At 34.2% G+C, this 12,852-nt stretch overlaps 1 protein-coding gene across 1 annotated transcript; it reads right to left on the bottom strand.

Moving 5' to 3' along the window:
• On the bottom strand, positions 11,985-12,593 carry LOC110264293 (protein CROWDED NUCLEI 1-like). Its single transcript, XM_021106090.1, has 2 exons — positions 12,398-12,593; positions 11,985-12,212 (listed from the first exon to the last, which is right to left on the bottom strand). Exons 1-2 carry the CDS (start codon positions 12,584-12,586, stop codon positions 12,036-12,038), a joined length of 366 nt encoding a protein of 121 aa, XP_020961749.1. The 5' UTR covers positions 12,587-12,593; the 3' UTR covers positions 11,985-12,035.

Here is a 12,852-nt window from a genome sequence, read left to right on the forward strand (position 1 = left end):
TTCATTGGTATGTCTTTGCACAAAAAAATGAGCTTCTTAGCATAGAAATTGTGCATCATAGCACACAAAATTTGTGTCTCCATCACAAAAAGTGAGGATTGCCTTAAATCTCTTATTTTGTTATTGTCTTCATTGCATAGCACAAAAATTGTTCTAGCTAGCATAGAAATTTTTATTCATAGCACTGATGCCTTGTCACATTTAATGATTTTTACATATCTTTTTAAGTAGTTTTTTCATGTTTAATTTGAAGTTTTTATGTTTTAAATGAAGTTTTCATAGCTAATCATATATTTGAAGTTGTTTTAGAATTATTGTGTATTTATGATTATTCTTTAAAGAAATCAGAAGAAGAGAAGCAAACAAGAAGTCACAAGTTAATCTCCTAGAAAAATGGGTGCCAAACACCCAGGATTTATCAGGATTTATCAAGACAGGCGCCCAATGCTCAAAGGAACAAAAGAGGGCACCCAACGCCTTTGATATAGCAAACACGGCTGGCGCCTTACTTCAAATGCCCAAGCCCAGTGCCAAAATTCCATTACATAGGCACCAAACTTCAAAGACCATTCCACCTTCTAAGGGTCCAAAATGTGTTGGCGTCTAGCGCCAGGCCCAGTATTCTCTTCCATAAAGTTTTAATTCGGCCCAAACTTTCCACATTTAAATGATTAAGTTATTATTAGCTTCTTCTAGAAAAGATAAGAGCTAGTTTAGTTCAATTTAAATTATTGTTTTTGTTATCTTATTCTTCTAGAAAAGAGTTTGTTTCATTTAAATTTGAATTGTTGTTTTAGTTATCTTATTCTTCGAGAAGATAAGATTAGTTTCAGTTTAAGATTCAAAAGTTATGTTAGCAAGTAGGATATCAATAAGCGCGTAATGATTTACATCACATGATCGATCCAGCATCTCGCATTCGTTTAGATAGTTTAGCTTTTATTTTATTCCATGAGTCACTAACTCCTTTGTGTTAAGGGTTAGCAGCTCTATTTGATTTTTCATGGATTGGTAATCTAATTGTTTCTTTTATTTTGATTTATACATTAATATGTTTTCAAGAATTGAGTCTCGTTCTTCATTTTTAACGATTAAAAATATTGGAAAATATTCTAATTTTGTCTTGGATTCCTTTATTATCTTGAAAAATTTAATATCGAGATTACCTTTAAACTCATTCTCATGATTTTTCAAACTGACTAGGAGTAACTTTTGAAAGTTGTGTGACGGGAATTGAGCTTAACCTCTTCATCTTAATTAATTGACCAAGAAATTGTAGATTAAATAAGATAAAGAGAAATTGAATTACCAAGAGATTGGGGTATGATTATATATTATTTGTGTAAAAGTAATTTACATGAATCAAAGTAAATAAATATGAGAATTTCCTTTTCTAAAAATTAAATATCTCCAAAATCTTAACATCTCCATACACTATGTATTTCCTAACTACTCCATAAGCATTCATTCATACCAAACACTCTACTTTACTATTATTAATTTAAGATTCACAGCCTTCCTCCAAAAGTTCGATTGATCAGATTAGAAGATTCAATTAGAAGTTGCTTGCTCAGTCCTTTAATCCTCATGGAAATGATATCCACTCACCGTGGTATTACTTGAAGCGATTTAGTGCACTTGCCAAGATTAGTGCCATCAATTTTGGCCCATCAAGCACACAAAAATCTACAAGCTTTCCAATAAAGTATAAAGTGAACTACTAAACAATAATTGTGTGATGTGTCTTGCGCAGCATGTAAATTGTAACGCATAGAACAATAACTTTTCTTCTCAGCACAATAATTATGACATAACAAATCCTTTATGCTATGTAACTAAAATGGTGAAAAAAGAATCCAAAAATCTCTTTTATGACAAAAAATACAAATATGTTTCTTTCTCTTTGTTTACACATCTATGTTGACCCCATTGAATCCCTAAATTGAGAGTTCATACGTTGTCCATGATAAAAACTTGAATATTGCTCCACCATTGATCCATGATCTACTAAATTCAAATCCTAAAGAAAATATCAAATTTAGAGAATTACAAACACATTAAACAAATTATAATATAAAAGATAATATCAAAATTACCTCCATTAGAGCTTTCATTTTTCTTTTCTTTGATGCATTTACAATTTTTTTTTCTGTTTGGTACTTAATCCCAATTATTTTTTTAGGACATCATCTTGTTTTCACATGTAGTGGGCTTTGAAGTTTATTAACATCATCCAAAGAACTATTTTATGTGATAACATAGTTCTTCCTTTATCTTTGGATTTATATTCTTACATCTCATCCATTGCATTATAAAATGAATGGAGTAGAAAAACAATCAAATCCAGAGATTCTGGCACAAATTCACAAATATTATGTGAAATGTAAGAACAGGAATTAATTAATCATTTAATCAAAATAAAATAAAATATAATTTAATTGTTTGGAATAGGTTAAAAATGATAAAAAATATTNNCGCCATGAGTGAGAAAAAAATTTTAATTATAAGTAAATAAATTTATAAAATTGAATTTTATAATTTGGAAAGATAAAAGTAATGTAGAATTAGAAATCGGACACTAATTTTAAAGGTTTTGGCCCAAAGTTGGGCCAAATGAATAAAAAACGATAATGGATTGGACTGGGTCCAAGTTAGGCTAAAGCCCAATATATAAATACCCCCTTTAATGAGCATTTCATCTCATTTCACCCTTCACTTTGAGAGAGGGGCACTGATGAGAGTGAGAAGGGAGGAAGAGAAGGGTTACTATTCATCTTCTTCTTCATTTGGTCATATCTTGAGCTACGGTGCTTCGATTCGTGTGTCATTTGTGGCCACGTGAAGCTCTCGCCGACCCCGTCATTTCTAGCTAAACAAAGTTGGTAAGAACTTGAAATCCATGTTCCAATTCTCTACGCTATATATTTTCACATTTTAGGTTTTGTTATTGAGTGAGTTTTATGATTTTGGTTGGGTTTTGCCCTTAATACCATTGGGTAAAGTAAAACACTTTGAAATCCTTGTGGTTTGGTGTATTTGTGAGCCCTAGTTACTAATTATGGTAAATTAGACGTGTATAGCTTGAATTTGGTGATTAGTGGAGTTAGTTTTGGCCTTTGGATTGACTTTGGTCACTGAAGCTTTGTGGAAGCTTGTTTGGGATCATTTTTGGTGAATTGTGCATGTTGGGAATCGACCAAGATATGGTTTCGATTTTATTTAGTTAATATATAATGTTTCGTGAAACTTAGGCTAGTAGCCTCTAAGATAGGATTGAATATTTGGGTGTATGATTAATTATATATGAATTTTATATTGAGGATAAGTTGTATGATGACGATGATATAGAGTCTTGGATAGGTGTGGTATATGAATTAGGATGAAGGTTTTCAGTTGTATGTGATGGATTATGATTATAATGAATGTGTGATGATTATTGATGTCGACTATGAGTTTTGATGATGAGTATTGAGAATGACGATGATGTGATGTAGTGAGTTTTTATAATGAGTATTGAGGATGATGATGATGTGATGATAATTATGGGTATAAATGATTGAATGGATAAGAGAGTGGAGATATCATCATGTGGTTGAAAAGGAGATGCATTAAATCTTGGAGGTTAGAAGGTGCTTTGGTTGTTGGTAGAAGGTGGAGGTAGATGGGATATAAGCTATTGGAGGGTGGAGGTGAAACCGGTGAGGGTAGAGGTGAGTGTGGTTTGAAGCTCTTCTTGCTCTTGAAGAATGATACCAAGTGTATCATCCATAGGAGCTTGGTTGGAGGGAGGAAAAGGGTTATGAGGGTAAAGATGTTGGAGTGGTGGTGGTTCAATGGGTGCTTGTTCATAATGGTCATAAGTGTGTGCATAGGGAGGATATGGATTTGGATTGTGTGGAGGTAATTGGTGGAAATAGGATGTGGATTGAGAGTATGGTGGTTGGAATGATGGTGTTTGAGGACTATGTTGAGAGCATGGTGCATGAAATGATGGTAGTTTATTGGCATAATCATGATAAGAACCATCATATCCGTTGGAATGATATGTATTATAGGAGGAGTTGCACTCATAGTAACTAGGTTGAGGAGGTTGCCATGATGATTGCTCATATGGATGTGGCTCCCTTCTCAAGAATTCTTCCCTCCCATAATGTGAGCCATTGATGTTGCTCGAGGGCTATGTTGGTATAGAATTTCTCAATAAAATCCCGTTGCAAGTATAGCTCTTCCCAACAACAATCCTCGAGTATCAAATTTAGAAAGGGATTTGGTTGTCACAAGTTCAACCCTAACAAAAGTAACCGAAGTATTCAAACCTCGGGTCATCTCACAAGGAATGGGCAAACATGTGCTTCAACATTGGTCAGAAATCCGGGGTTGTAAGTCATGAGCAAGAAATTAAACTAGGAATCTTAACAAGCAAGTAATCTTGGAATGCAAGAAACTAATTCAAACAATTAGAGCAAAATGTGAATAATTCCAAACTCATAAAATAACATCCAATGTAATTCTATTCTAAACTAAACAAGTAACTATAACTAAGAGAAAGCAATCAAGACTTTTGGGTTTTCAAATATGAATGATAAAAGCAACTCTTGGCTAAGCACGGGAATTGAGGTCGCGATCCTTGTCTCCATAGCAATTATTGACAATTATGAGGTACCAACCCACTAGGTCTACTTCTCAAAGACTTAAGTACGTATTGTCTACTCCTAGGCTTGAAGTACGTTAAATAGGTTTGATCACATCAACCCATAAGTCCAAACTTATCTACTAATTAGATTAGTAGTGGGTTAGTGTCAATGGGTATCAAATTGATCACATAGGTTCTCAAATCACCAATTCAATGAGACCCAATGACTCAAGGTCACTCAATTCCCTTAGCTCATGCCAAGAGTAAAGAAAACTACTCCGTAATCAAAGAAAACATTTCATCAAACACATGGTAAGCATTAATAAAAGACATATTCAAATTGTAATTAAATTGGAACTAACAAGTACCCATTAACAATTATCAACATACAATCACTCAAACAACACAATTAATTATGGAAATCATTAATGCAACAATAACAAATCAAGATCCACAAGATTCATGAAATGGGTATAAAATGACAAATAACAAGGAAACATGAAACTAACACAAAATCTAGACACAAGTATACTAGAGAATTCAAATTAAACAATTAAAACTAGTAATTAACAAGATCCAATTCAGAATTCAACAAGGGAAGATCAAATTAAAGCTAGATCTAGAGAGGAACAAGGATTTCTCTCTCTAGAAGAACAAAGAACCAAAACTAGCTAAAAATTATGTCTAAGTGTAAAATGATTGATCCCCCCTTAACCTCTAGCATCCTTGGGTCTTTTCCATGCAGAAACAGCTTGAATTTAGGCTTGATGAGCCTCAGAAATTGCCAGGCACAATTTCCTTTGATGAGGTCACGTGCAGCTTTCCGCGCGTGCGCGCCATGCGTGCGTGCGCGCGTCGGTGGAATTTCTCTGATCCGCGCGGATGCGTCCATCCTTGCGCACTGCTTCTAGCTATCCACGTCCACGTGTGCATGTGAAGTCCGCGTGCACGCCCATTCTGAAGTTCCCAAAATCCAAATCTTCATGTTCCTTCCTCTTGTGCATGCTTTCTTTCTCTCTTCTAGGCCATCCTTGCCCTATAAATCCTGAAATTACTTAACAAATACATCACGGCATCGAATGGCAATAAAAGAGGATCAAAATATAGCAATTCTAAGGCAAAATAAGCATGTTTTTCATCATGGAGCGATATTAGGAAGGGAACACAAAACCATGCATTTCTTGTGAATAAGTGTGAGAAATATTGACAAAAACCCCCCAAATTCTACACAATATAAACCACAAAATTGAAGTTTATCAACCATCATTGAAGTTTTCATTACCTACAACATCGTCATACTCATATCCAAAACCACAAGGATGAGAATTCATAATCGAAAGAGAAAATAAAAGTAAGAACTAATATGAGGTAATGAAAATAAACTCCTAAAACTAGCAACAACTAACAAAGAAGCCAAAAGCAAATATATTCACAATATTAACATATATAGAATAACTAATAACAAGGCACACATTGCAATTCCCAGGCAACGGCGCCAAAAACTTGATGGAGGATTTATGTCGGGGAAGAATTTCTCAATAAAATCACATTGCAAGTATAGTGCTAAACTGACATACAATCCTCATTCAACATTTAATTTGTTTGTCACAATGCAAACCAATAAAAATAACCTAAGTATTCAAACTTGGGGTCGTCTCTCAAAAGAATTGTAAGGAAGTGTACTTATTATTGGTTGTGAGAAAGTATTTTTGGGGTTTTTGAATGATGAAAAAGAAATGTAAATAATGAGAAAATAAACTAACAACTAAGAAAAGTCCTAGCAAGGGTTGAGAATTGGAATTCCTATCCTCATTATCATCATCAATTGTGATGGTAATTGCCGTTTGCTCTCACTTAGTTAACCTCTAACAATTGAAGGAAAGTTAAGTGAGAAAAATCAATTTAAGTTCACAAGTCCTAATCAAAGACTAGATTTAGTGAAGCTCAAGCCAACTAGCAATTTTCAACCACCAATCAACAAGAGACTTTGACAATTTAAGAGTTTCCAAATTACTCAATCTAAGCTAAGAACACAAAAATCTATTTTAAAATCCAACCAAGCATTTTATCAAATACTTGAAAGGCACAAAATAAAAACATAGAAAATTAACAAGAAATTGTAAAATCTAAGACTAACAATTGCAAGAAAACAATAACAACGAATTAAAGAAAGCGACAATAAACATAAAATACCTCAAAGTGCATTAAAAGAAAATTAAAATCAACAAGGAGTCATGAACAATAAAGCAATAAAGTAAAGGAAACAACATATAAAACTAAGAAAGCAAAGAGGTAATAACAAGGAATTAAAAGAAGAACTTGAATTAAGATAAGAAGTGAAACCCAAACCTAGATGAAATTGAAAATAAAAGAAGAAACCCTAAAACCTAGAGAGAGGAGAGAGCCTCTCTCTCTAGAATTCTACATCTATCTAAAACTAAAGTGTGTATCAATGAATCGAATTATAATCCTCCTTCTAGCTCCACTCCCCAGCCTCTTGTCTTTATTTTCGGACCTGAAACTGGGCCAAAAGCAGCCCAGAAATTGCCCCCAGTGTTTTCACTTTATTCAGCACGTGATGCTCGTCACGCGTACACGTCAGCCACGTGTACACATCATTTGAACTCTGCACTGGCCACATGTACGCGTCAGTCACGCGTTCGCGTCATTTGGGCTATGGCTTGGTCACGCGTACGCATCATCCATGCGTATGCGTCGAGACCAGCTTTTCAAATGTCCAGATTCTTGTATTCCTTCCACTTTTACAAGCTCCCTTTCCATCCTCTAAGCCATTCCTGCCCTATAAAATTGAGATCACTTAGCTCACATATCACGGTATCGAATGGTAATAAAAGAGGATTAAAAATTAGCGATTTTAAGGCCTAGGAAGCTTGTTTTCAATCATAGCACAAAATTAGGAAGGAAACTTAAAAACATGCAATTTACATGAATAAGTGTGAGAATAGTTGACAAAATCCACTCAATTCAATCCAAAATATGCCATAAATAGTGGTTTATCAGTCTGTCAGGGTTATGCCACTCGAAGAACAGATGAAACATGATTTAAAATGAAAAAGTTATGTGCGCTTAAAGTTTGGTGTTAAAAATAGAATTCTGCAGCAAAATAGATTTTTCTGAAAATTAGGTGGCATGCGTACGCAAAGCAGGGCATGCATACACGAGATTGCCATATTTACACTCCCGCGTACATGGCCATTAGCATGTCTACGTGACAATCCTTTTCATTTCAAACCACTACAAGAAAACCAGGATTTTGCTACGCTTTTAAAGCGTAGCGAAAAGTGGGAAAAAGCGTAGCGATAACTTTTCGCCACGCTTTTTAAGCAACCGGCATGCTTTTAAAAGGGTCACAACTACTAGCGTGCCGGTTGCTCTATCGGCACGCTTTTGGTGACCTATGGCCACGCTTTTTTTGTCGCCACACTTTTATCTATTGCCACGCTTTTAAGCGTAGCCGTATGCGAGAGGATATGGCTACGCTTTAAAAGCGTGCCAGTAGCTAGATATGGCTACGCTTTTAAAGAGTGCCAATAGCTAGAGATACGGCTACGCTTTTAAGGTGTAGCAAAGTCACGAGATATGGCTACGCTTTTAAAGCGTGCCAATAGCTACAGATATGGCTACTCTTTAAAGCGTGGCAAAAAGTGGTGGTTGTACGAAATAGCTACACTTTTAAAACGTGGTTATAAGTTTGTTCAAGTTCAATTTTTTTTAAATCTTCCTAATAAAACCTAATAAAATTCATAGATAATATAAAATTTAAACAATATAAAACTTAATAAAATTCATAGATAATATAAAATTTAAACAATATAAAACCTTCATAACAATTTTAATTACTATTAACAATATAAAACCTTCATAAACTTGTACACCAAATATAGTGGTTGATCACATGACAAGCTTTAACAAAAAATCGAAATGATAACAACTACCCATGAATTTGTAATACATGCATTATAATTCCAACAACTATTACATTATCTTCTACCTTTAAAAACTACAAAATACACATTAAAAACTACAAAATACCCTTCCCTCTTGTGATGTCTTGCTGGTCATCTGAGATATCATAGGCCAACCCTTTCCATCTGTCCTTATCTGTCTGCTTGTCCTCATCGATCTCCACAATCTTGAAGCTTCCAGAGGAAACCTTGCTGCTGTTGGGGATTCTTGATATAACCTTCTTCAAGCTGCTTCCAAAGAAAGCTGATGAACTGGGAACTGATGAAGCCACAGCTCCAGAACCATTCAAACTCACCTATAATGTAAAATTACATTATTTTCTTGTTATTTAAGAGTTACTACTCTATTCAAAACTCTAATCAAGTTTTTTTACTATACAAGAAATCATGAACTGCATCTAGATATATTGATAACTCACAAATTAATGAAAAACAAGACAATGACTGCAGAACCTAACCTGAACCTCAAGTTGCCATCATGAGAGAAGTTTCATATGTAGATTAAATGTGCAATTTTATAGCATCATAGTTTTAACTAATCATTAAATGCTTTACTTTGCTGTATTGAACTGCCGGCAATGTTTATGCCTAGTGGTAAGCAAATAATATAACTCACAAAAAAAGAGTAAGATTAATAGAAAATAATAGAGCTAATCCTAAGAAGAATTCCAAGGTCCAGAAAATTCAATGCTATTAGAAAATTTTCTTTTATGAGTTGTTTATGTGTTCAACATCGTTCTAAATCTCATGGATAGCTACTGAAGACCAAGACCTATCTAATTTTGTAGGTTAAGGAAAATTTCACAAGGTGACCAAATAAAAGGCACAACTACCGTTGGAACTAGCACCAATAGTTCACTAATTGCCTCAAAACAAAGCACATACTGGACCTGATAGCTTGACCAATGTTCTTCATAAGCAACACAGCTATTAAGGTCTTACCAACACCTGTATCCAACACTGCTATTGTATTCCTCTTCTTTGTAACTTCAAATACTTCTAATTGATACCTGTACGGAAAACAAGAAACCGCAATAATACAAATATAGCCAAGGTTACATTACCTGATTACCATCATCAAAATAAAGAAATTACAAGAAACAACAAAAACTCAAACTTCAATGAATTATGATCATTTTGCGGCATTACCCCCAGATGAAACACCAGAATAAAAAAGAAGGGCGAAACAAACAGGAATAAAATTAACTATTTAATTAAAAGAAGATAAAAATTAAGCCCATGAAAGAGAGAAGAAAAGGAGGTACCTTCTGGGGTCCATGGTCTGGGGTGTCTCGGAAGGGGGTGATTCTGATTCTGATTCCTCAACACAAGGTTTTGGGTATAAGTGTTTAAAGGTTCGGTTGGGACAAGGTTGGTTCTGGTTTGATGAATCCATGTTGAAGAGAAAATGAAAAAGGAAGAAAATTTGGCAGTGAAAACAATAAATGTACCTCTCAAATGTAAATGTAATAACTTATGTAACTGTACCTCTTCAATATGATATCCTTTTCTGAATGCTCTGACTATCATCTCCATTTGAAAGACATATCCCTTACTAATGCAGCAACTAATGATGTCTTCAAGCATAGACTTCCTATAAAGTCTACCAAGACCAAGAATAAATTGATTTCAAATTATGGAAGCAAGGTAGAAACTTACTATCAACAATGTATTTAATACAAAGTATCAATATCAATACCTAAATGATCTTGTCAAATCTAAGACACTAGGCCATAAAAATGTTTGAGCAAGAACATTTGCTCCCCTGCTTCTTAGTTTGTGCATAAGATTCCATCCATGCACACCACCACCTTTAACATAACGAGTACCAGTAATTATATCTGCTCTAGCTTCCATTTGCTTGCTGAAAAACGTGAGATTAATGGTGACAGGTGTTCATATAAAGATGGCATAGGCAGTTAACGAGAAAGTGAGAAATGACTTATTGAAAGTTTCCCTTACCTAATGAATTTTGGCAAATATTTTGGCTGCAGAAGAACTAACAGATCAGACAAGGAAAAAAAATAAATAAGAAGAGGTTAACACGATTCTGCTACTAATAATTCTCTAAACTAAAAATGAAGTTCATCTAATTCTTCTCTTATTTTTCATTATTTGTTCCAAATTTAATCACAAATAATAACTACAATCTGTCATTTACATGTTAACAGCAAAACTTACATGGTACGACAGATCAGCATCCATGATGACAACAAAATTTCCAGATGCATGTATGCCATGAATATAAGCAGTTCCTGTACATGAATTTTATCAAAGGCTAATACAATCAAAATCATTTAGCAAAAGTATCAAGTATATACCTAAACCTAGCTTCTTAGATCTCAGCAGGGATGAACATGTTCCCTTGGTTCATCAGAACCACCTTGTTCACCTCCACCTCCGTCAACACTATCACACTGCTTCCCAATATGCTCGTCTTGAACACATTCCCATACCTACAAACATTTCAATTTCCTTTCTATCTTAATTATTGAAACTTGAAAGGATCCATCCATATACATATCCATCCTTCATCGTTGTAAAGCTATAGTACACTCATTAATTCTCTCGTTTCGTCTTTTCAGTACTTTTCATAGGGTAAAACGTACAAGTCTACAACTGAACTCACCTTTGTCTTTCTCCCTCGCCACGCAAATTATAATCAAAACTAGAATTAAATAAACTCGACAAGTTCTTAATTAAAGACAAAAAAAAAGAGAAAAAAGCTTAAATAGTTAATACTGCAAGTCAAAATAAATAAAGAAACTGAATTTAGTGTCACCAAATATTTGGTTAAATAAACTAAAACTGAATCTGCTTAATTGCTGCATTTATATGGCCTGGCTTTATACTTAAAATCACAAACCAAACCATACATTTCTCCTTTTTGTAAGCAAAACAAAGAAATTTAACTGCAATTTGGTTCAGCTTTGTTCTGATCTTTGCTATAGATGGAAAATGACACTCAGCAAGGTTAACCCAATTACATGCTCTGAATTGAGACATTACATGTAACTGTTTTGCTTGATATATGTGTAAAGCATTCAACAATTTCATGGATAAAAGATGCTACCTACCAATGTATAGGAAAGCGAGAAATACCAAAGGAGGATGACATATTTTTAAATCTATTGACCTTTGGCTAGCCTCTCTTCCCCCTCTTGCAATTTCTTTTCCCATTCTCGCAAGTCCTCTCTCTGCTTTGATAAAGTACTCTCATGTGATTCTTGTCTGTTGCAAATCATATCATAATGCATTATAAACAAGTACAGCTACATATTACAATAAGAAAATAGTAAAACCTTTTAAGAACAAATAGTTTAGAGTTATCATGAGTACTCTGCAATTAAAGATAAGCGATCCCTTCGAAGCAAAGCTTCTTGAAACTCAAGATCGTGTGATTTTCTGTCAATCTCTTAACTCTTTCTGCTTATTTCTGCAAGTTTGGCATCAGCAGAGCGCAACTTTCCTTCCACTTCTAAAGATTTCTCTTCAATGCTAGCAACCAATGCATTTGCTTCCGCCAACTTTGATTCTGCAGAAAATTTAATATTTGCGTGCTCTGAGCGCATTTCTCGCACAACCTTCTCTAGCTGTTTATGCAAAAATGTTTACATATTAGCAAGCAGTAATTGTTAATTGTTAATTATTAAAATAAGAAAAAAATAATCATGGTTTCCACAAATAAGCTTTAATATAAGAATCATGCTTTTCTTTATTTTGAAAAAGAAGAATTAACACTAATACAAGTATTTATATAATAATTAAAAAAACTTACATCAAGCACACATTCTTTCTCAACACCCAAGGCCTTCCTCAGATGCTCTTCCCGCTTCTCTGCCTCAAAGATGGCAATTAAATGAGCAAATTTTTCTCTTTCAAGAGCATCCTTCACTTCTGCCAAATCTTGATTCAGCTCATTATACTTAGAGCTCCACTCTTTTTTCTCAATCAAGAGAAGCCCCATATTATATTGATACGTATTAAGCTGGCCCCAAAAAAAGAAAACAAATTAGCTAAAAGAAAATTAACCAAAGTAATCATGAACAACAAACAGTGTACACTACTACATATAGATAAAAGTGGACATTTGACCAAAATCCAATTTCCTTAAGCAGTAGCAAAATTGGAAGAAAGTAAAGAAGAAAACACTGGAAAAAGGGACATTAGAAAGCTTTATGAACTAATACCCACAAGACAAAGACAGACTTGAGAGCTAAATTGCCACAAGCC

This window comes from Arachis ipaensis, chromosome B07, assembly GCF_000816755.2.
Source record: "Arachis ipaensis cultivar K30076 chromosome B07, Araip1.1, whole genome shotgun sequence".
NCBI classification, from domain to species: Eukaryota; Viridiplantae; Streptophyta; class Magnoliopsida; order Fabales; family Fabaceae; genus Arachis; species Arachis ipaensis.

Coding starts and splice junctions, on each gene's coding strand:
- LOC110264293 (XM_021106090.1), bottom strand. CDS start 12,586: ATGGGGCTTCTCTTGATTGAGAAAAAAGAGTGGAGCTCTAAGTATAAT. Junction 12,213..12,397: donor AGAAAGAATGTGTGCTTGAT/GTAAGTTTTTTT, acceptor TTGCATAAACAG/CTAGAGAAGGTTGTGCGAGA.